This window comes from Lepus europaeus, chromosome 9, assembly GCF_033115175.1.
Source record: "Lepus europaeus isolate LE1 chromosome 9, mLepTim1.pri, whole genome shotgun sequence".
Classification (NCBI taxonomy): Eukaryota; Metazoa; Chordata; class Mammalia; order Lagomorpha; family Leporidae; genus Lepus; species Lepus europaeus.
Window position 1 is genome coordinate 24149820 of NC_084835.1, and position 20208 is coordinate 24170027.

General features: G+C 60.7%; 2 protein-coding genes across 11 annotated transcripts in view; both read right to left on the reverse strand.

Moving 5' to 3' along the window:
• Positions 1-11355, reverse strand: CDHR4 (cadherin related family member 4). The gene is made up of 18 exons (XM_062199953.1): positions 11349-11355; positions 10512-10592; positions 6141-6325; positions 5854-6016; positions 5683-5774; positions 5106-5216; positions 4436-4539; positions 4149-4285; positions 3708-3891; positions 3460-3613; positions 2742-3282; positions 2523-2662; positions 2145-2295; positions 1833-2059; positions 1494-1636; positions 955-1011; positions 768-855; positions 1-617 (listed from the first exon to the last, which is right to left on the reverse strand). Exons 1-18 carry the CDS (start codon positions 11353-11355, stop codon positions 504-506), a joined length of 2679 nt encoding a protein of 892 aa, XP_062055937.1. The 3' UTR covers positions 1-503.
• The window catches only part of UBA7 (ubiquitin like modifier activating enzyme 7), a 22594-nt gene continuing 11887 nt past the window's right edge, over positions 9502-20208 (reverse strand). Inside the window, exons 1-25 of one of the 10 annotated variants that reach the window (XM_062200899.1) lie at positions 19852-20066; positions 19736-19781; positions 19394-19528; positions 19177-19283; positions 18775-18865; positions 18536-18671; positions 18244-18341; positions 18025-18165; positions 17407-17589; positions 17124-17231; positions 16889-16969; positions 16646-16801; positions 16380-16545; positions 16099-16295; positions 15936-16000; positions 15662-15845; positions 15515-15589; positions 15104-15287; positions 14491-14573; positions 14162-14254; positions 13879-14070; positions 12285-12377; positions 12102-12202; positions 11414-11648; positions 9504-10658 (exon numbers count right to left, since the gene is read on the reverse strand). In XM_062200899.1, coding sequence (XP_062056883.1) covers positions 11519-11648; positions 12102-12202; positions 12285-12377; positions 13879-14070; positions 14162-14254; positions 14491-14573; positions 15104-15287; positions 15515-15589; positions 15662-15845; positions 15936-16000; positions 16099-16295; positions 16380-16545; positions 16646-16801; positions 16889-16969; positions 17124-17231; positions 17407-17589; positions 18025-18165; positions 18244-18341; positions 18536-18671; positions 18775-18865; positions 19177-19283; positions 19394-19528; positions 19736-19781; positions 19852-19907 — 2901 coding nt within the window. In that variant the 5' untranslated portion in view covers positions 19908-20066 and the 3' untranslated portion in view covers positions 9504-10658; positions 11414-11518. Of the gene's footprint in view, positions 10659-11391; positions 11649-12101; positions 12203-12284; positions 12378-13878; positions 14071-14161; positions 14255-14490; positions 14720-15103; positions 15288-15514; positions 15590-15661; positions 15846-15935; positions 16001-16098; positions 16296-16379; positions 16546-16645; positions 16802-16888; positions 16970-17123; positions 17232-17406; positions 17590-18024; positions 18166-18243; positions 18342-18535; positions 18672-18774; positions 18866-19176; positions 19284-19393; positions 19529-19612; positions 20068-20208 lie in introns of those variants that run through there. The other 9 variants (XM_062200895.1, XM_062200896.1, XM_062200897.1 and 6 more) reach the window with 9 other exon arrangements.

Consider the following 20208-nt stretch of genomic DNA (forward strand, 5'->3'; position numbering starts at 1 on the left):
GCAATTTTGTTTATTATTGAATCAACTTGGAAACATAGCCCATGATCACGGGAAAAAGAAATTCCACCCATAGTGGAGCAGCTGCTTGGCCTCAGAACCAGCGCCGGGCTCTGGTGTGCATGTTGAACAGGTGGTCTCGGCCTGTACCCAAGCCCAGATAACAGGAAGAGGGGGAGGGCCCTGCTGGCATCAGCAGAACTGTCCCCCGCCCAAGGGGAAGCGAAGACATTCCAGGACCCTTGATGTGACCTCCTCCTCGCCTGGGATTCACCCTGTCCTCCCCCTTCCCCCTCAGCGGATTCTCAGGTCTGAGCCTCTATAACTGGACACTGGCTCCCTAGGCCAGCATCAGACTTCTCTGTCACCATTCACTGGTGCCACTGGTGCCTCTGAGGGCCTCTCCCCTGACCACCATCTCCCTTCCCACCATGGACAGGACCAGGTCCCACTGGTATTTGGCACAAATTGGCTGAAGGGTGAGTAGGGGTGAGAGCATACCCCATTCAGGAAAAAGCAGGTGGTAGGTGCTTGGTGGTAGCAGGAAATCCTGAGTTGAGCTGAGGGCCCCTGTGTAAAAGGGTTTGGGAAGAGTCCTGTGCTCTGCCATCAAAATGCTGCTGAAGAGAAGGAGAGGGTGGGGTGAGTTGAACCCTGCCCACAGGGGAGTAGATGGAGGCCCACCCTGGAGAGGCAGGGAGGGCAGCAGGGGCTGGGAAGTGCCTGGAACAAATCTAGTGTCCCCTGGTTGGGATGGGGAGTTGATATACCAAGCTCATGATGCCGTTTGGTGCCTGGGGCAGCTCCATCCTCGGTGCCTCCATGAACCCTTCAAAGGACCCGTCAGCTCCCTGGATGCTGGGGAAGAGGAGGAACAGGAGTATAGGACAAGGCTTGAGCTCAGCCTGAGTTTTAAGTGGGGAGGCCCCCAGCCATGGGAGTGCAAAGCAGACTGACCTGTTCAGCCACAGGGCCTGGGCTGGTTTGCTTGGTGCCTGCAGCACTTGGGTCAACCTAAAATGCCAGCAGGAGGAACCAAACAGTGAGGGAAGCAAGCCTGCTGGCTCCACAAGCTAGCACCACTCATTTGTCTCTTTATGTCGGGGCCAGCCAATGCCTGTATGTGATGCTGGCGTTGTCACCCTTCTTCCTTGGGCTCAGTCCTATACCCACAAGGAATTAAGAGCCTACAGGAGACAGGCAGGTTTCAAGTGGAGGGCAGGGGTCAGGAACAGAGATAAATGCCCCGTGGACAACAGACCAAGGCCAGAGCCTCCTCCCCATCCATCCCACCCCAAGACTGGACTTTGCCAGCGAGGGGAGCTTCTTCCTCCTAGTGTTCTCTTTCATCAGAAGGCCTCTGGAGGAAAGGCCCTCCTCAGCTTCAGTCTGTCTGCCCACCAGTGTGGGCACTGTCATGAAATCTTGGGTGAGACCACCTGTTACAGCCATGGCAGGCCAGACACAGGCAGAGGGTTCAGGGATAGGAGCCTTACCCCTGGGTGAGCTTGCTAAGGGGCCAGCTCAGAGCCAAGAGGACAAGCACACCAGTCGCTGTCAGTACCACCACAAACCAGGGCTCTGGCTGCCAGACAACCTCTGTGCTTGTCACAAGCAGGGGTGTCATCGTTGAGGAAACCTGAAAGGGGCACAAATTCACCACTGCCCTGGCAGAAGTCCGGCCATCCTACACCCCAGGGTCATTCTTCCACATCAGTCTCTCCACAATCAACAGTTTTCTCTGGAATGCCTTCCCCATTGTTCCACTGGACACACTGGCACCTCTCACCCCCCTCCAAGGTCCTCTCTCCCACACCCTGAGGGCCTGACGATACCCTCACTGTGGCTCTGTGGGTGCTGGTAGCCACTGTGCTGGCCCTCCAGGGAACGAGATGCACAATAACGGTGGCTGTGGTGCTGAGGTGGGGGCTGGAGGGGCCTGTGTCCACCACACGGATAAGCAGCTCATAGGTACGGGGCTGCTCTGGCCACAGGAGCCCCAACACAGGGCCACTGTGCATGAGGACTGCCCCTTGCAGGCTGAATCGCCTCTGGCTATTCCCTGAAAGCAGAGAAGCGACCGGAGGGCTCCTTGGCTGGCCTGGCCTGCCCGGCTCCCAGAGCCTTGGTGTCCCCACAGACCCCACCTCTCACGATGCTGTAGGAGAAGGCCAGGCGCTGGGGCTCCTGGGGGATCTGGCATGACATCTTAGTCACCTCCACGCTACGGCCCGGGGGAGGGTAGATGGTGAGTTCCTGAAAGGGGGGCTCACACTCAGGGGCTTGGTCATTCACGTCCTGTAGAAAGGCGGCCAGGTTAGGCACGGGCACAGCCACTCCCCAAGCCCCCAGGCCAGCACCTCGGACTCCCCACCACCACCACAGCCAGAGCCTAGGCATCATTCCCACTCCCTTCCAGCCAACCAGTGGAAGAAACTGAGGCCCAGCATGGAAAAGCAGAACGCCAAAGGGCAATCTGAACGCTTGTCTTTCCAGGCCCTCGCAAGGCCTCAGGGCTCAATCACCTCCACCTCGATGGTAATGGTACAGGAGCCTGAGCGCTGGTAAGTGGGGTCCTGGTCTTGGCCTTGGTCAATCAGCAGGACAGCCAGCCTGTACAACCTCTGCTGCTCATAATCCAGAGGCCCCAGGAGCTGAACCTCTCCTGCAGGGGGTGGCCACAGCCTCAGCCTGCGGAGCCAAGCTGGCCCCAGCCCTCCCTCCCAGCCCTTGGGTGGAAGTACCACTGAGACGGTCCACGGCGAAGGTGGCAGGCCCACCTGAGACGTAGTACTCAATGCTGTTGTGTGGGTAATCCAGATCTGTGCCTACCACGGAGCCCAGCAGAGTGTGGGGCCCTGCATCCTCCCGAACCCGGAACGTTTGTGGCACACAGGCTGGGGAGAACTCATTGACGGGTGTCACCATCACCAATACTGGCACCTCAGCTGGGGGCCATCTGACAGTCAGAAATCTGGCCTGGGATGCCCAGCCCTGCCCTGGGGGCCCAAGGAGGGAGATGGTCTGGAGGGAGACTGGAGAAGAAAGCCCACCCCAGCTGGAGTCTAAGATACCCCTGCGGTCTGCACTGGAGAGGATCCTGCCCCATTGGTTTCTAAAGAGGGAGAGAAATTGTTTTGCAGATGGGAAGTGGGGAATGGGGAAGCCCTGTCCTGGGCATGGACACTCACTGGTCATCTGGGGCTGACCACCATCAAGCACCAGGATGGAGGCTGCAAGCTGCATGCAGGCCCCAGGAGCGTCACAGTCCAGGGTGGCATTCACCTGGCCAGGGGGCCAGAGGAGGAGGCCCAGTCAAGGCCTGAGGGAGCCGTGAGCCACCCTGGCTGCCGTTTGCCAGGCCCCTTCCCCCACCATCTCCCTCCCCCAGCCCCCTGGCCCATCCAAGGCTTCTGGCCCCAAGCATCCTGCGAGTGGGCCTGGGAGCCAGGGGCCGGGCACCTCCAGGGCACTGTCTCGAAGGCGAAGGCTGGCAGGGCTGAGAGAGCTGTGGAACCACAGCTGGTAGTTGAGGATGGTGTCAGCAGCGTCCGGGTCAGTGCAGTCCAGCGTGCGCAGCACCATGCCCACAGGTGCAGTCTCAGGGATCTGAGTCCTGGGAGGGTAGGGCAGGTGGGTGGCCAGGCGGGGAGTCTGGCCTGGCTGTCAACCACCCACCGGCCTCGCGCCACAGCCCAGCGCGTACTCACACCAGGAGTGCCGGGAAGCAGCGTGGGGGCCAGTGGTTGGCCGCCTGAACGATCACTGTGAGATCGAGCTCAGCGCCGGCCCACGGCTGGAGCCGCTCAAAAGCCTTCACCTGCAGCCTGGTGACTGCCGCGTCTGGGGCACGAGCCAGCTCCAGGGACGCAGTGGTCCGGATCACGCCGTCGGCTGATGGGCAAGGTGGGAGGGCAGCGACGCAGAGCTCAGCCCTGCCCCACTCCCACTCACCATTCCCGCTGGTTTCATCCAGAAGGGGCTGATCGCTCCTGCCACCTCTCCTCCAAGGCCAGGCCCACAAAACCCAACGTCACCCCAGTCTCAGCCCTGGCTCTGGCCTCCTTTCTCAGGAGGGTGAGGAGGTAGCAAGGGTCACCTCTGGGCTGGTCACAGAGGCATCACAGTGCCCGCAGCCCCACGCCCCTCACCGCGGCCGATGGAGTAGAACGGGCTGGGCACCGGGGAGAGGATTTCGTAGCGCACGTCGGAGCCCCGTGCCTGGACGTGAAACACCTCTCTCCCAGGGTCCAGGTTATCAGGAATGGTGATATTCTGGGCCTGCTGCCTGAACCAAAATGGGGGCCCTCTCAGCAGGGTCCACAGGCTCCTTCCCTGTGGCTCCCCTCCCAGGGGAGCGGGGATACACTCTCCCCTACTCCTGATTCCTTGGTGCTAGGTCCTGCCTCTCCCACTGATCCAGGTTGGGGACGCTTACAGGAAAGAGACCTGGCTGGAGGGAGCAGGCAAAACCTTCACTGTCACCATCCCTTGGCAGCTTTGGCCTTGTCTAAGGGATACTGAGATCCGCAGCTGGAAGACCTGCAGTGCACACAGAATGGGAGAGAACCACAGGGTGCAGCCTCCCCTACGTTTACACCCACATCTCCCAACAAGCAGGTAGCCCCCCTCAGGAGCACTTCAAGGAACCCCAACTTTCACCCCTTCTTAGGATCTGTCACTCTGCTGACAAGTATCCCTTCCAGCCCTGCACCTGCGGACCGGGTTGTAAGTCCCAAGAAACACAGCTAGGAGTCGTTTAAGATGGGAATTACCACCTTAGAGTTGCCCAGAGCCAGTCACTGAGAGCTGGAACTTCTTAGAAGGGAATTTCTCTAAGCTTGTCCAGACTGCACTGGCCACTTTATCCAGTGTCCTCTCCCTGCTAGTAGAGGGCCTGTGAGATCCTAGAGCCAGGGTGCCCTCTGCTTCCTAGAACTCCAGGGCCCAGCACAGAACCAGGACAAGGTAGGAGACAGAGCCAGCATAGGGGAGTGGGTGCAGGAGGTCTGGGAGAGGCAATATTCGAGGAGGAGGCTGAGGAAGCCTTCCCGAAGTTGGTGGCTCCGCCCAGTGCGTGGGTACCCCCAGGGGCCAGTCATACTCACCTTCTGAGCCTGGCCTTTGAGGCCCTGAGGCGGTGCTCGCAGCCATCCCTGCTCGTTGATGGAGAAAGGTCCAGGGAAGTGTGGGGGGTCCTGAGCACTGATAATGCTCATCTGACAAAACAGAGATGCAGGTGACCCCACCCACCCTCCAGTGCCCCAAGGAGCCCTGTCAAGATCCTCCAACAACCCAGCAGGTACCTGCCCACACACAATTTTCCCATGCCCTGCTGGTGACTCTTACCGCAGCCTAAGCCCTGGCCCTAATCCTTTGTCCTTTCTGCTTTTAACCCTACTCTTTTGCTTTTAAACTAATTTCTTCTTTGGATTACAAAAGTGATAGAATTGTCACGGAGAACTCAGAATACGTAAGAGAAAGAACACAGTCCCTGGGATGTCCCTACAGGAAGAGCTGTGTAACTGGGAGATGGGCGGCCTTCGGTGGTTCTCTCCCGGAACACACATCATTCAGAGGCTCAGCTGTGTCCTGCAGGGTCCCTCTGCAGGCGGGGCCTGGCCAGGCAGAGGCTGGGCTCGCTCTCCCTGGCCCCATCATTCTGTTGCGCACCGCTGAGCTCACCTGAGCGCCCTGGAGTTCTAAGCCTGGGAGTAGCAGAGTGTAGAGCCGGGCCCCAGGCGTGACTGTTTCCAGCACCTGAATGGTTTCCCCAGCTGTGCAGAGGGCAGGTCAGGGAGGATCTGCTCAGGCTGCGCCTGCCCCTGCCCCCTTGTCTGCTGCCCCTGGGCTCACCTGGGCTGGCAAACCGACCAGCACAGCGGATACGGCTGGGGTCCCGCTGCACATCCACAGAGAGTGGCCCCCGCGTCACCTGGTTGCCACACGTGAACTGCAGCTGCAGCTCATAGTGGTTCACCTCCAGGGCGTCCAGCCGAGCTGAGCTGCTCAAGGTCACCTGTGGTGGGTGGGCAGTGCCATGTGGGGTGCAGGCTCTCCAGCCCCTCCTACCACTGCTGGCTCTGGGGATTTCCGGTCTGCCCCTGTGCCCCCACCGTCCTCAGGTGTACCCGTGACACTACCTTGCCCACGTAGCTCCCCTGCCACCTGGTCAGACTGGGTGGATTGAAGAAGGTGGTGGGTGGCTGCACGCTGAGCAACTCCAGGCTGGCCGTGGAGGAGGAGCAGTTGAAGGAGAACGGCTGCAGGACAGTGCCCGGACCCTGGCTCTCAGAGACATTTATGAACCAGGGCAGGCCGCTGAGGTCTGTGGGGAGCAGAGAATTCAGGCCGGAGGCCCTCTGCGCTCACAGCTCCATGGATACAGCTCCGCCCTTCTGCCCCAGGACCCCGGCAGTTATCTTGGGCTCAAGCAGCCAAGGCCCTTCCTGGCCCCTGACACTTTCACACATGGGGAGTAAGAATTTGAAGCAGTCAAATTAAAGAGTGAGGGTCAGGGGTTCAGACTTAACCCTTTCCTGGTTCTCCCCCAGCCCCTGCCCTCTTGGACCTTATCGGAGAGGGGTTGAGACTTTGAGGAAAACCTGGGGTTCCCTCACCCACCAGATCCTCACCAGAGACCATCAGAGCAAAATGCAGCACCAGGAGCCCGAGAAGCAACATGGTGGCCTCAGGGTAGACAGCAGCAGAGGGTGTCCACCAGGCCCAAACCGTTGCCAGGTCAGTTGCTCAAACACAGCTGGGCAGGCGGAGCTCCTGGGCCTGCAGGCTCCAGCCCCGCCCATTCCTGGTGCTGGAGCTGTGGTCCCCCCCCCGGCAAGCTTCCAGAGCCTGGGAAATCCCATTTTCCACACTCCCCTGTGAATTCTCCCTTTCATTAGCTCAGCCCTAAGGAGCTGTGAGGGGAGGAAACGGGTCTACACTGGTCACGCAGCCCTCAGAGACAGAGCACAAACAGAGCCCAGGAAAACTGAGCCCAAGACCTGCTGCTTCCCTTGCTCCGAACTCCTGCTGTCCCCCCATTAGAACACTACCTGCGCATAACATCTGAGCCCAGGAGCCGATGTTTACCATGGTGGTTAAGTCGCAGCACGGGAAGCCTGCATCCCATATCACAGTGCTACTTGAATCCTGGCTCCTCCATTTCTAATCCACCTGCCTACAAATGCACACCCTGGGAAGTAGAAGATGATGGCCCAAGTACTTGTATCCCTGTCACCCACATGGGAGACCCTAATTGGGTTCCAGGCTCTTGGCTTCCATCTGGCCCAACCCTGGCTTTTGCAGGCATCTGAGGAGTGAACCAGCAGTTGGAGGATACCTCTATCTCTCTCTGTTACTCTGCCTTTCAAAAAGATGAAAAAGTTTTTAAAAATTGAGCCTATCAACCAAATCACTCAGAAGTTTTCTACTTTCAACAAACCAAAGGAACCCGTGGTGACAGTAACAAAGAATGGTTATGTTTGGTGACTATCAGCTGGAGGGGAACAGGTAAGTTCCTGGGGTGGCGAGGGGTGTTCTCTCTCCTGATCTGGGCGGCAGCTGCACAGGTGTCTGCAGGTTGTAACATTTATTGAGATGCATCTTTATGATTTGTCCTTTTGTTGTATTTATTTCATTTTTTTTAGATCTAATTGGCTTTTTAAAAAGATTTATTCATTTTAAAGAGTGACAGAGGAAGGGAAAAACAGAATCAGAAAAGTCTTCCATCTGCAGGTTTGCTCCAAAAAGGGCTGCAACAGCTTAGGCTGGGCCAGGCAAAAGCCAGGAGAGCCAGGAACTCCATCCGGGCCTCTCACACAAGTGACAGGGGCCCAAGCATTTGGGCCATCACCTTCTGCCTTATAGAGAGAATTAGCAGAGAGCTGGAACAGGAGCGGTGGTGCTAGGACTCCAACTGGCAGTTAGCGATGGGATGCAGGCCTCCAGTGCCAGACTTAACCCAATGCACCCCCACGCCTGCCCCTCAGTGCCTTGACACTGTCTGATGCCTCTGCCTAGGATGCTCCTTAAAACATCATTCACTTCACAGGCACAGACACACAAAGTTAGAGGGAGAGGGAGAGGGAAATGGGGAGGGAGAGGGAGGGAGGGGGAGGGGGAGGGGGAGGGAGGGGGAGGGGGAGGGAGGGGGAGATGGGGAGGGAGGGGGAGGGAGGAAGAATGCTCTCCATCTCTGGTTGGTTCCCTCCCTGAATGCTTGAGATGGCAGGGGCTGGGCCAGGGCCAGAGCCAGGAACTGGAAACACAAGGAGGGCAGAAACCCAATTACTTGAGCCGTCAGCTCTGGCTCCCAGGGTCTGCATTAGCAGGATGCCACAATAGGGAGCTAAAGCTGGGAATAGAACCCAGGTGCACAGATGTGGGACCTGGGTGTCTTAACCACTAGGCCAAACTCTACCTCCCCCTCCCCCCCCCTTTTTTTTTTACTTAAGATATTTTTATTTGAAAGACAAAGTGATGGGGGCGGTGGGAGGAGAGAGAACAGATCATCCATCCACTGGTTCACTCCTCAAATGGCTGGAACTTCAGGGGTTGGGCCAGGCTGAAGCCAGGAACCTGGAATTCCATCTGGGTCTCCCACATGGGTGCAGGGGCCCAAGCACTTGGGCCATCCTCCATTGCTTTTCCCGGGCCATTAGCAGGGACCTGGATCAGAAGTAGAGCAGCCCGGACACCAACCGGTGCCAATATGGGAGGCCGGCGTCGCAGGAGATGGCTTTATCCGCTATGCCACAGGGTCGCCCTGGGACTGCATCTGGATATCACCTCTTCTGGGTGTCCCCTCCTCCAAGCTGGCCCATCTCTCTCATTTCAGGGCATTTCCCCGCCTGCTGATATGCCCAGTCTCTCCAGGGGGACTCTACCCTCGAGCCCAACCTCTGCTCAAACGGCCTCTGAGGACAGACTGCCGGTTCCAGGCATCCAGGGTCGTCTTCTCCCAGCCCCGCCCCGGCCCTCGGTCTGAGAGGCACTCGCCGTCGGCCGCCGCTCACCACTAGGGGGCGGGCCCGCCGCACGGCGCGAAGTCCTGCGGTCCTCAGAAGGGCCGAACCCCGCTCACATCACTTCCAGGGATTGTGCAAGCCGGCTTCGGGCACGGGCCAGGCTCCGAGTGGGTCTGCCCACACGTGGGCGCAGCTCGGGGGGCCCTACTGTAGGAGCGCCCAGTATTTCCCCATGGGACAAATGGGGAAGCCGAGGTCACCGCGGGAAGCGTCCAGCAGTGAACGCAGGGACAGCTCTGTCGCGCGGAGCGTCCAGGGGTCCCAAGCCCGCCCCCGTCCGGCTTCCAGCTGCAGCCCCGCCCTGGCCCGAGCCGTCGCCGAGCCCCCGGCCCGGCAGAGCGGGGCGGGGCCGTCTCAGCCCCGCCCCGCGTCCGGCGCCGCAGCCTATGGGGGCGGGGCGCGGCTGCCAGATGTTGGGGCGGCGGCGGCGGGCGCTACACAGACCTAGCAGCCGCGGAGCGAGGCGCGGGGTGCGGGCGCCGCTGGCCGGCCGGCCCGGCCCTCTCTGCGCCGCTCCCGCCGGGACTCGAATAGGAGCTGGCAGGCCCGGCGGGGGCTCCGGCGTGGACATGCACAGCGCTCGGCTTGACAGCTTCCTGAACCAGTTGCGCTGGGAATTGGTGAGGCTGGGGAGCGGGCGGGTGTGGCTCCTGAGGACTTGCGTGGGGTGCCCGGCTGCCGTCCGGCCGGAACAATGAAAGGATAGGGGATCGTCCCGAGCGCCCCTCCCAGGCGGGATGGGGGCGGGGAGGTGCGGGGCAGATGGCCCAGATGGCCCGCGTCGGATGTCGGATGTCGGAGGGCCGGGAGCTGCGCTGGGCATCAGGTAACAGCCGCCCAGCTGGCCACGCTGCTGGGGAGGAGGGAAGGGGGGGACTTCCTTTGGGGCGGGGCACGGGAGGCAAGGGACTAAGGAGGTGCCAGCGCTGCTGTGGACATTTCTCATGCCAGGCCGTCCTGCACCTCGTACCATACTCCTCACCATCAAAGCGCTGTCTTCCTCTAAAAGCCGCTATGGGCTTTGGGGAGCTGAATCCCCCTAAGAGGCACGGTACGCATCCCCCACCCGGGCCCTGGCAGGACCTACTTCCCGATGCAGGCCCGTAACCCTGCCCGCCGGCCTGGTGGCGGGTGCCGACTTGCCCGGCCCAGCGTGCCGCAGCATGCCGGACTGCCACCAGGTCGGCAAATGGGAGCCACATGAGCTTCTCATGCCAGCGCCCCCATGCTGGCCCTGTGCTCGCAGGCGGTCTTGCTGCCCACGCCAGAAGGCCTAGCAAGCTCTCCCGGACCCTCTGCTCTTAGAGCTGGCTTGGCCGGGCAGCCAGGGTGACAAGCAACACTCCCCCGACTTCTGCCCTCTCTTTCACTTCAGTTGTGTGGCCGGGACACAGGCTCACCACCGATGCCTGGCCCCCTGCATCTACCTCCCAAAAGTGGCCCAGGTGTGCAGACCACCACCCACCCCCTCAGGGGGTCAGATGCCTTGGAAGAGGACTCTAGCTGCTGTGTGGAGGAGGAGGAGGAGGAGGAGGAAGCGGTGGTGACCGAAGACCAGGGTGCAGCCTCAGGGGGCCCCAGGGAGCACGCTCTGGACTGGGACTCTGGCTTCTCCGAGGTGTCAGGCAGCACCTGGCGAGAGGAAGAGCTGCCTGTACTCCAGCGCCCAGCACCCCCACCACGGCCCCCTCATAGCCAGCGCTTCTCCGTCAGTGGCCTCGTTCTGCCCAGCAGGGCATCTGTAGCCCGTACACCACCTGCCTGCCGTCCACGGCCCAAGTCCACCCCAGATGCCTGCCTGGAGCACTGGCAGGGACTGGAAGCGGAAGACTGGACAGCAGCCCTGCTGAACAGGGGTCGCAGTCGCCAGCCCCTAGTGCTAGGGGACAACTGCTTTGCTGACTTGGTTCATAACTGGATGGAGCTGCCCGAGGCAGCAAGTGAGGCGGGTGATAGAGGTGAACCCCGTGCCCGCGCTCGGCCCCCCCAGTTCCTCCTTGGCCTCTCTGAGCAGCTGCGGCGCCGGCTGGCCAGGGCCCGGCGGGCAGCTATGGCAGGAAAGCGTCTGTCCTGCCCGCCTCGCCCAGAACCCGAGCTGCCCACGGACGTGTCACGATTTGCAGCACTCATGAGTTGCCGCAGCCGGCAGCCCATCATATGCAATGATGTCAGCTACCTCTGACCCTATCCTCCAGCTGGGGGCAATAAAGGCCTTTTTCTAGACCTTCCAGGCTCTTATCTCTGAGGCTCCAGGAGACAGCCTCGGCCCTGCGAGGCACAGCTCAGGCAGGCAGGCAGATCGAACGAGTCATGAGAGGGTACCTGTCATGTCCGTGTCACGCCTGTGTGTGTTACTGCATGGGATTCTGTCCATTTTCTCCACTTACACGTTTCTTCGGTGAGCATTTATTGAGTGCCTACTATAGGCTCAAGAAGCAAGGCTGGTGAAGCAGGGCTTGGTCGAGCTGGACGGTGCGGCAGCAGCTGCCTCGTCACAGCTCATAGTGCAGAGGTGGGAAGGCAGTGTCCTCCTCCTCACCCTCACAGCTCAGCTCCAGAACCAGCACCCGAAGGCCAGGCTCAAGTGCACGGCCTGTCACCTGCTGAACCAGTTCTGTCACCCTGGTGGGAAGAGAGGGTTATTGGGTAGGTGAGCTGTGGCAGACAGAGGGCAACCTGGCCTGGACCAGAGGGTGCTGGTGAGCCATCGGGAGCCACAGCCAGAAGCAAGGAGCGGGAGCAACTCAAGACAGGAAACATCTGAAACTATTTTAGGAGCTGCTGGCGCTGCCCTAGGAGGCAGGAAGCTGTGGGTCCCCTGGGAGTGGGCTGTGGGGGGTGGGGCTGGGCAGGGGGTGGGGGAGCCAGTGGGGCTGGCCAAGCAGGCAGCTCCTGAGGGCCCCTCCTCAGTCTCAGCCCTTGCCCCGCCCCCAGCCCATTTGCCAGCTCCATTTGGTGAAAGAATAGTTCAGGAAGGTGTGAGGGGCCCAGAATAGGGATAGGAAGAGGAGAGGCTGTGCGGCCCCCTCCTCACCCTCCATGGTCAGGTGGGTCTGGTCCCGGGTATGGGCTCACCTGAGGGGCAGGAACTGGGCCTGCTTTGCAGGTGACCAGCCGGCTGAATACAGCAGGGCTGTGCCATGCAGCAGCATCCTCACCCTCAGCCCATGCTGCTCCTGGAGAGAGATCATGCTTTCCGGGTGCGTCCATGGGGGCTGGGGCTGGGGCACGGCTGGGCAGGGAGGGGACAGGGCACACCTGGATATGGGCCAACAGCCACTGCAGGCTCCTCTCGGGCTGCCCAGCAGACACCTTCAGGCGGCGCCAACAGGTCCACTCCAGGCTCTGGAACTAGGGGGTGGCAATGGGGAGGAGTGAGAGGCTTCTCACACCAACCCCCAACCCCTATCCCGTTACTAGCAGCTTTTCCTAGGGGAGGAGCTGGACCAGAGGCAGGAAGCAGGAGCCAGCGGTGGGGGTGGAAGGTGGGATCTGGGCCCAGAGTCTCAGCCCCCACCCCCGGCCATGCTGGGGCCAGCACAGGAAATGGGGCCGGGGGGCCCACACAGGGAAACAGACTATCCATCACACAGGCCAGTTGTGTTGGGGGGGCTGAGGAGGTGGGGCTTCCTCAGGAAGCCAGAGCGAGGCTGCTGCAATCTCCGATAAAGTTGCTGGCTCCTCAGATGCGAGGCTGGAAGCCAGGGGCACATCCTGTTCCCCCAGCCTTACTGCCAGGGCACCCAGGTGCTAAGGGCACAGTGACCATCAGGGACCCACTAGGCCAGAGATCCCACCAGGGGACACGGTCCCTAGAGGCCCCTCTTCCTGTCTCCACTTTCCTTCTGTTTCAAGAGTCGGGTTTCTGGTGCTTAGAGCTGAGTACGGAAGGGCAGCAGGCAGCCAGAGCCAGGACACAAGGGCCCTGGCAGCCCCCCTCGGAAACACATCGAGGGTCGAACTGAGACTAGGCTAGAGGCAAGATGGGACTCCTGCTCCTCCCCCTCCCTGTCCCCTCTGTGGACAAAGGCAGGCTGTGTGCTGGTTAGAGGTGGGGCACCTCACAGAGGGGCTCTGTGTACTGTGGCCAGAGGGACCCTCGGGCTGCTCAGCAGAAGCCCAGGGCTGGACCATGACCTCTGCCCTCTCTCCTGGTGGGGGCATTCCCTCCACCCCCACCTCCTGTGCCTCAGGAAATGCCAACTGCTGCAGAGCCTGAGCACACGGCTGGAGGCATTCCTGGGCTTGCACTCACAGGAACACCCATGTGTACACTCAAGCACATCCATGCACTCCCATCTGGTACACAGATGTGCGAGCTTGCTCCCTCCATGCCCACACACCAGGGGTGCCCAGATCTCGGTGCACCCACACCTGTGACATTAATGCACAACACGCACCCTCCCCACTAGGGCTGCAGCCCTCACCCCCTTTTGTGGCAAGCCTGCTGCTCTTGAACACAGCTTGGAGAGGCCGTGCAGGGGGCAGACAGACCCTTTTTTTTGGTGCTGGGGCCTAGTCCCTCCTCCCCACCACCTCCCCCAGGGGTACTCCTGGGTAGGAGGGGCTGTGGGGGATGTCTGGCTCCACTAATGAGTTAAAGCTGCAGCTCCCCCAGACCCAGGACTTTAGAGGGCTGGGGGGGGGGGGGGCATGGCTGACGGCTGTTTCCTGTGTCTGACAGGTCCCAGCCTGGCTTCCCAGCAGGAGAAAGGCTGGAGGGAGTCTTGAGGACTCCCCCACAGTCTGGGTTCAGGAGAGAGCCTGCAGCTAGGGTGGGGCCTGTTCCACTGAGTAGGCCTGAGGAAAATCCTGGCCTCATGAGGGTCTGGTTGGGGTGTCAAGGGCTCACCATCTGGATGGCTGGTGCGGAAGGTACCCAGCGAAGGAGGCGGTTTTCGGCCAGGTGCAGATAGCTGTGACGATAGGCACCGAGGGTCCGTGGCCCATCCACTACCTTATATAGCTCCAGGCCCACCAGGCCTGCCACTGCTGCTGTAGTGGTGGCGATAGCTGGGATAATCCGGCCCACAATTTGCTTGCCCTGCCAACAACAGGAGATTTAATCTGGGCCCAAGGTGTAGGGCTAGGGCTTGACTACACCTTCTGACATGAGCCCCAAGGGGCAGGGTTACCTGGGCCCGAGTGACAGGTGGGATCCCGTAGTTCTGAGAGCGCAGGTTAGCTGCTGCTGTCACAAAATCCATGTGGAAGTTGCTGTCGTCATCCTGTGACAGCCGAATCACATCCGTTTCTCTTAGTGGGTGCCGGGGCGCACGTCTACATACAGTTCAGTGGAGGTACCCGCCCTCTCCCCACCCATCACAGAACCAGGCTGAGGCTCAGGGAGAGGGGACTGTTCCAGAAGAACCCGGGCCAAGGGGCCCCCAAGCCGCCCTCTTGGCTGCTCACCTTCCTGCACAATCCCCTCAGCCTGGCTCCTCGCCCCCACTTGAGTGCCCACCTTCTCAAACATCAGAGGGTTCAGAGCAGGGTGCTCGCTCCATACTTCCAGGACCTCCTGCAACTCCTTCAACAGCTCAGGGCCTGTCGCAGGAAGGGGTGTTGGGGCAGTCCTCAGCCTTAGCTTCTGTCCTCTTCCGGAGCCTGGTGTCTATTCTCGGTCACTGCCAAGCCTGCTGCTTACAATTCCTGGATCAAGTCAGGTAACCTCTTCTCTGATGCTGCAGTTTCTTCCCCAGGAGCCCCAATTGTGTGTGTGTGTGTGTGAGAGAGAGAGAGAGCACGCATGTTGCATACGTGCACACACATGTGAACTATGTGACTCCTCTCCTAGGGACCATAGCTGGGCAATTCCAAGGACCCGATGGGTTTTTGTTTTTGTTTTCTATTGTTGTTGTTGCTGAGAATCTGCCAGAACTGGGACAAGGTGTCAGCAGCAGGAAGGACCTACTGAGGTCCAGAGGATGGAGTCGAACATAGAAGGAGCCCGAGAGGTGCTAAAGTGACACTAGGGCCCCCAGGTCCCAACTTCCTTCTTCAGCACAGGCTGAGGACAGGGCAGGCTGCTGAATGGCAGCACTGGGGGAGGAGCGCTCCAGAGCCAGGGGCCTTACCAAACTCAGCAGAAGCCTGAGCCCGCTCTGGAGCCATAGCGAGGATGGGGGCCAGCAGCTGAGGGTCAGTCTGTGGCAGCGACTTCAGCAGCCCTTTGAGTGCAGTGAGGCCCGGTGAGCCGGCTAGGCCATGCATTCGCGCATACAGGTTGGCAGCTGCCAGCACGAAGAGGAGGTGGTTTTCCTGCGGCCACATGGGAGTAGGGGCAGGGCCATGTTACAGGCAGGCACGTCGGGAACAAGTGGACGGGTCACTGTCCACTTGTGGATCTCTTGCCTGCCTCTGCTTCGCACGGGGACACCCAGGCTCTTTCTTGGCATGTGTGCGTCTCTGCAGAATGCAGAGGGTGCCTCTCTGTGCTCTGAGGCGCCACATCTCTATCTTGGGGCTCCCTAGGAGACTCCACTCACTTGGTCCATGGCAAATTCCAGGGGCTGGGGACACTGTTTGAGACCCGACCAGAACAGAGTTCCATCTTCAAGCACCTAGGGAGACGGAGGCTGCTGTGCTCAGTCTGGTCCCTCTGAGCCCTCAGCCCCCCGACCCCAGTAACCCACTCTATCAGGGGGGATGTGACTCAGCAGCTGGATGATGCCATAGTGGAAGCGCAGCTGCCAGTGGCCACGGGCCCACACCACGCAGTCTTCCCAGGTCTGTGGCCGTGCCCTCAGGACACCTAGCACTGGCCGCAATAAGGCCAGTGTCTGTGGCCCGTCCATATCTGCCAGGGAAGGGGGCGCCCTACGGACAGAGAAGGAAGTTGAGGCTGAGCTCGGCAGACACTGGTGCTTGTAGCCCTGGCCTTCCACCCGCCTCTGTTGGTGTCCTTACTGTCGGGCGCGGTTGATGGTCTCTGCAGACAGCCGGAAGAGTCCCTCAAACTCATCCCGAGCCCACTGTGGCGGAGGGAGGAACGATGAGGTGTCAGGTGGGGAACAAGTGCATAGCTAGGGGGCAGGGCCGCGTGGGGTGGGATCTCCAGGGTGCTTCCCACCTGCAGGGTGTGCTCAGCTGTGCTCGGGAAATGCCGCACGGTACAGACCGGGTAAGAGGTGTCCTCAGCTGAGCCCGGGGCTTTGTAGCCCTCGGTCACGTATGGCACGAACACTGCAGCACTGCCTTTGGTGCCCTCTGTGCCTGCCTCCAGCAGTGGTTTCAGATAGTGGGTGCAGCGAGTAGCCACATAGTGCCCTGGCAAGGGGGCAGAGTGTCAGAATTGGGCCTGGCACAGCCTTGGGCAGGAGGCTGAGCTCCAAGGTCAGATCAGGCACTCACGGGCCTGGAAACTGTCCAGGGCAGCAGCCACGCCATGCACACGTGAGAAGAAGTGGTCCCCATAGACATGCTCTGTGGTGGGATCCAGCGGGTGGGTGAGTGGAGTCACCTGTAGGTCTGGGTTCAGTCGCTGGGCAGCTACGGCAGCCACCTCTGCCTTGGGTCTCTGGGAAGCAGGCCAGAAGATATTGGGTCAGGGCAGGGGCCTGTGGGAAGACTGGGGCCTTGTGGGACATGGACCAGGACGGGAGGGAGATGTCACTCACACCAATGTCCTGGGGCCTGAACAGGAACTGACGGCTGAGGTTGGAGCGTTCTACGTGGTCCATGTCGGCAACAGTCACACTTCCGCCGCCCCCAGCTCCCAGGCCCACTAGGGCAAAGCCTTTGAGCAGCTCACAGCCAATGGCGCCAGCACCTACCTGCCGGCAGGAGCAGCCTTAGCCAGAGGGCCTGCCCCAGCCCCTGCTAGACACGCTCCCCATCAGCGGTCTCATCCCTCAGCTCACCAGGAGGTAGTGCTGGCGGCTCAGTTTCTCCTGAAATCCAGCCCCAAACACGGCTATTTGCCCATCATAGCGGCAGCCTCTCTAGGGGACACACGGAGAGGTCCGTCAGTGACGGCTGCTGGCCTGCCCTGCATCTTCTTACATGGAGCCTTCTGAATCAGGACCAGGGGACCAGAGCTCATGTTTCTGCCCTGATCTTGAGCAAAGCCGTACCTTCCCCCCGCCAGGCTCTCACCGGGATGCAGTCCTCAGGTTTGGGAAGGACGTCCCCATCTTCCGGAAGACAGTCGAGAGCATCAAAGTACAGCCACTGGTCCAAGGGCACGAACTTCCCCGAGATTGCCTGAGGGCTGGCACCTTAGCCTGGGGGCCCTTGCCACCTCCCCACACCCTCAGATGCTGACCGGAGGCTACATCCAGCCTCCAGAGCCACTGTCTGGTGCCAGGTGCCCTCTGGCACACACTGCCCGCCCCACCTTCCCAGAACCTCCCCTCTCCCCACCTGTGCCTGTGCCCACCTTCAGCACTTCCTGCGCAGCCACTGCACCCAGCAAGGCTGCCATGGGGCTCAAGCTGCCAGCACTGCTCAAAGCAGTGATCCGCACTAGGGCCTCATCCAGTGGCTCTTCCAACGGCTCTTCGTCTGTCCCCTTGAGTGGTCCCAGGGCCCGGGCCAGGCACACCACAGCCTCTGCATCAACCTGTGTTGTGGGACTCTGTGGGCATTTTCGCCTTAGCCTGAGCTCCACAGCCCTGCTCAAACGCGTCGGGCGGCCATGTAGCCTGTTACCCCACAGAGCAGGAACCATAACCTGAGGGGGAAGGCCTGGCCCTGTTGCCAGCCTGGGCAGCACCACCTGCTGCCGAGCACCAGAGACTCCGGAGGCTTCACCAGTCTGGGTATAGTCTCCAGTCGGGATCTAAGGGCTGGGATGTGGCAGGGGTCCCCGGGCTGTGGTGCCTGGCACTTCCTATGGACCTGGCCTCCTGTGGTGGGCATTTTTCATTTCCCTATTTTGAGTGAGGAAACTGCCTTTGGGATCTCAGCTTGGATCTGTGAGTGGTCTTTGTTGCCTCCTGGCAGACAAGACCCCAAGAAGACAGAGGCTGGGAGTGGGGCCCAAGAGGCTACTCACAGGATCCCAGGGCTGCGGCGGCCGGCCATGGAGGTCCTGGAATTTGTGCAGCGCACGGAAGGCCTGATGCAGGCAGTGGGCACGGTGCTGGGAACTCGAGGCCATGACCTGGGGCTGCAGCAGGGCTGTTTCCAGGGGTTTCTGCATGGGCCACTTGGCTCAGGGTGGGTCCAGAACATTGCAGGCCCCTAAAGGTGCCCAAGCTCCCGTTGTACTCACGTGATTCACGGTCTTAGCTCTCTTGACTTCTGTCACAGTCCCACCACGCAAGTAACGGGAGAAGGCTGCTGTGTCCCCAATCTCCAAGGACCAGTCCTCTGGGGGCAGATCCAGCCTGGTAAAGATGGCTGCTGAACCGAGTGGTTCCCATGCCCCATCCCATCTGGCATCTGGGTCCCAGACATCGCTGAACCCTGAGGACAATGGAGGGAGAACCTGCCCCGAAGGACAACTGCTCACTCCCAACAGGCACTGGGGCACTGAGCCTGGAGTAGGGGTGGGATTGGCTTACCCTGCACACGGATGGGCCGGGGATCACAGCCATTGAGCTCAACCATGCCTTCAATGCCTGAGAAAGTCACCAAGTGCCCATCACGGAAGGAGTGGGTGACAGTCTCTCTTCGCAGAGTGACAATGCCAGGGCAGCCCTGGGTAGGAGGTGGCCTGGCTCAGAAGTGTCTGTACCTGCCTTCCTCAGGCCCTCGGCAGCTTCTCTGATCAGCTAGCGAAGGCCAACACCTCAGCACCCACCTGGGAGATGTGCTGAATCGTGGCTGTCAGTGGTTCCGCCTCGGTGGGGTCCTGGACGGTGAAGTTTTCACCAAAATCACAGAACAACTGCCTAGGGCGGGTGGCAAGGTCACTGAGGCGGCTTGCAGGTTGCGGTTAAGAATACGGGACACTAGGGCAGGCCCGGAGGGCCAGAATTAGAAAAAGGAATTCTGGGAGAGGCTTGGGCATGAGCATTTGAGGGTAACTGCAGCAGGTCTAGAGATTGGGGAGGAGGAAGCAGGTGGGTGGGACTGGGAACTAGAATAGGGAAGGGGCCAGGCCTTGGGCAGGGTGGAGGGTCACCAGAGCAAGCGTGGAGCTGAGGACAGCATGGGGGCCAGCTGCTGACTGCGATGCGGTGGGCTGGCAGCAGCCACTCACCCCACGAGGCCCCGGCTGTCGGCCACCAGGAAGCAGACCCCGTGCTTGTGGCACCAGGCGCCCACCTTCAGCTGCTCTTCCAGCTTTGAGGCAGTCAGCACCACCACCTGGGCGGATGCCATCATCAGCAGGGCTCAAAGCCTTGCCTAGCTTCCTTGCTGTTGGGGGCTGGATGAGGGGGCTAGGGTGGCCTGGAAAGTGGGGCTGGGGGAGGCACCTGGAAGTCCAGCAGGAAGGCCTCGGTGATGTCACCCAGATGGACAGACACCTGGACAGCTTCATTGAGTTGAGCCAAGAGTTCCCGAGAGGCTTCAGCTCTGCTCCTTCCCAAGTCCCGCTCTGAGAGCAAAAACTAGGGAGAGACCCAGTGCAATCAGAACCCAGAGACCCCTGTCTCACCCGGGTCTGGGAGCCGATAACTCCCCAGAGCCCTCACCTGGGCGGCCAGGTCAGACCAGCAGGTGGGACAGGGATCATGCAGAGTGAGGCTGCCCACACCCATCAGGACCAGGTTCTTGGCCACCTCAGCCCCAAGGCCCTGCAGGCCTGACAGCAGCACCTTGGCTTCCCGCATCCTCTGCATGGCAGGTGGGCCGAGCACGTACCTGTGGAGGTAAAGAAGGCAGGCAGGAGAGATCAGAAGGCCGCCCCGCTCCCGCCCGGCTCGAGCCTCACAGCTGCCTGGAGTAGAGCTCCTCATCCAGTAACTGGGAGGGCCGCGGGGCGGACATCCTCAGCCTCGGGCTGGACAGTAGCTGCAGCGCTCGGAGAGGGCGTTCTGTGTGCCGAGTGGTGTCAGCAGGCTCCGTGCATTGAGTGCTGCTCAGCTACAGCAGTGCAATCAGGCACCAATGCGGAAGGAGTGGAGGCCGCAGGGGAAACAAAACTGAAACCAGACTCTGAGCCGGCTCCTGGCCCCGCCCCTCGGGCCAGGACAGATGCCAGCCCTACGTCGTTGGCCGCTCAGGGTCTGTCGCCAGGGATGAGTTCCAGGACTTCCAAGAAACAGCTCCATCTCTGGGTGTCAGACTT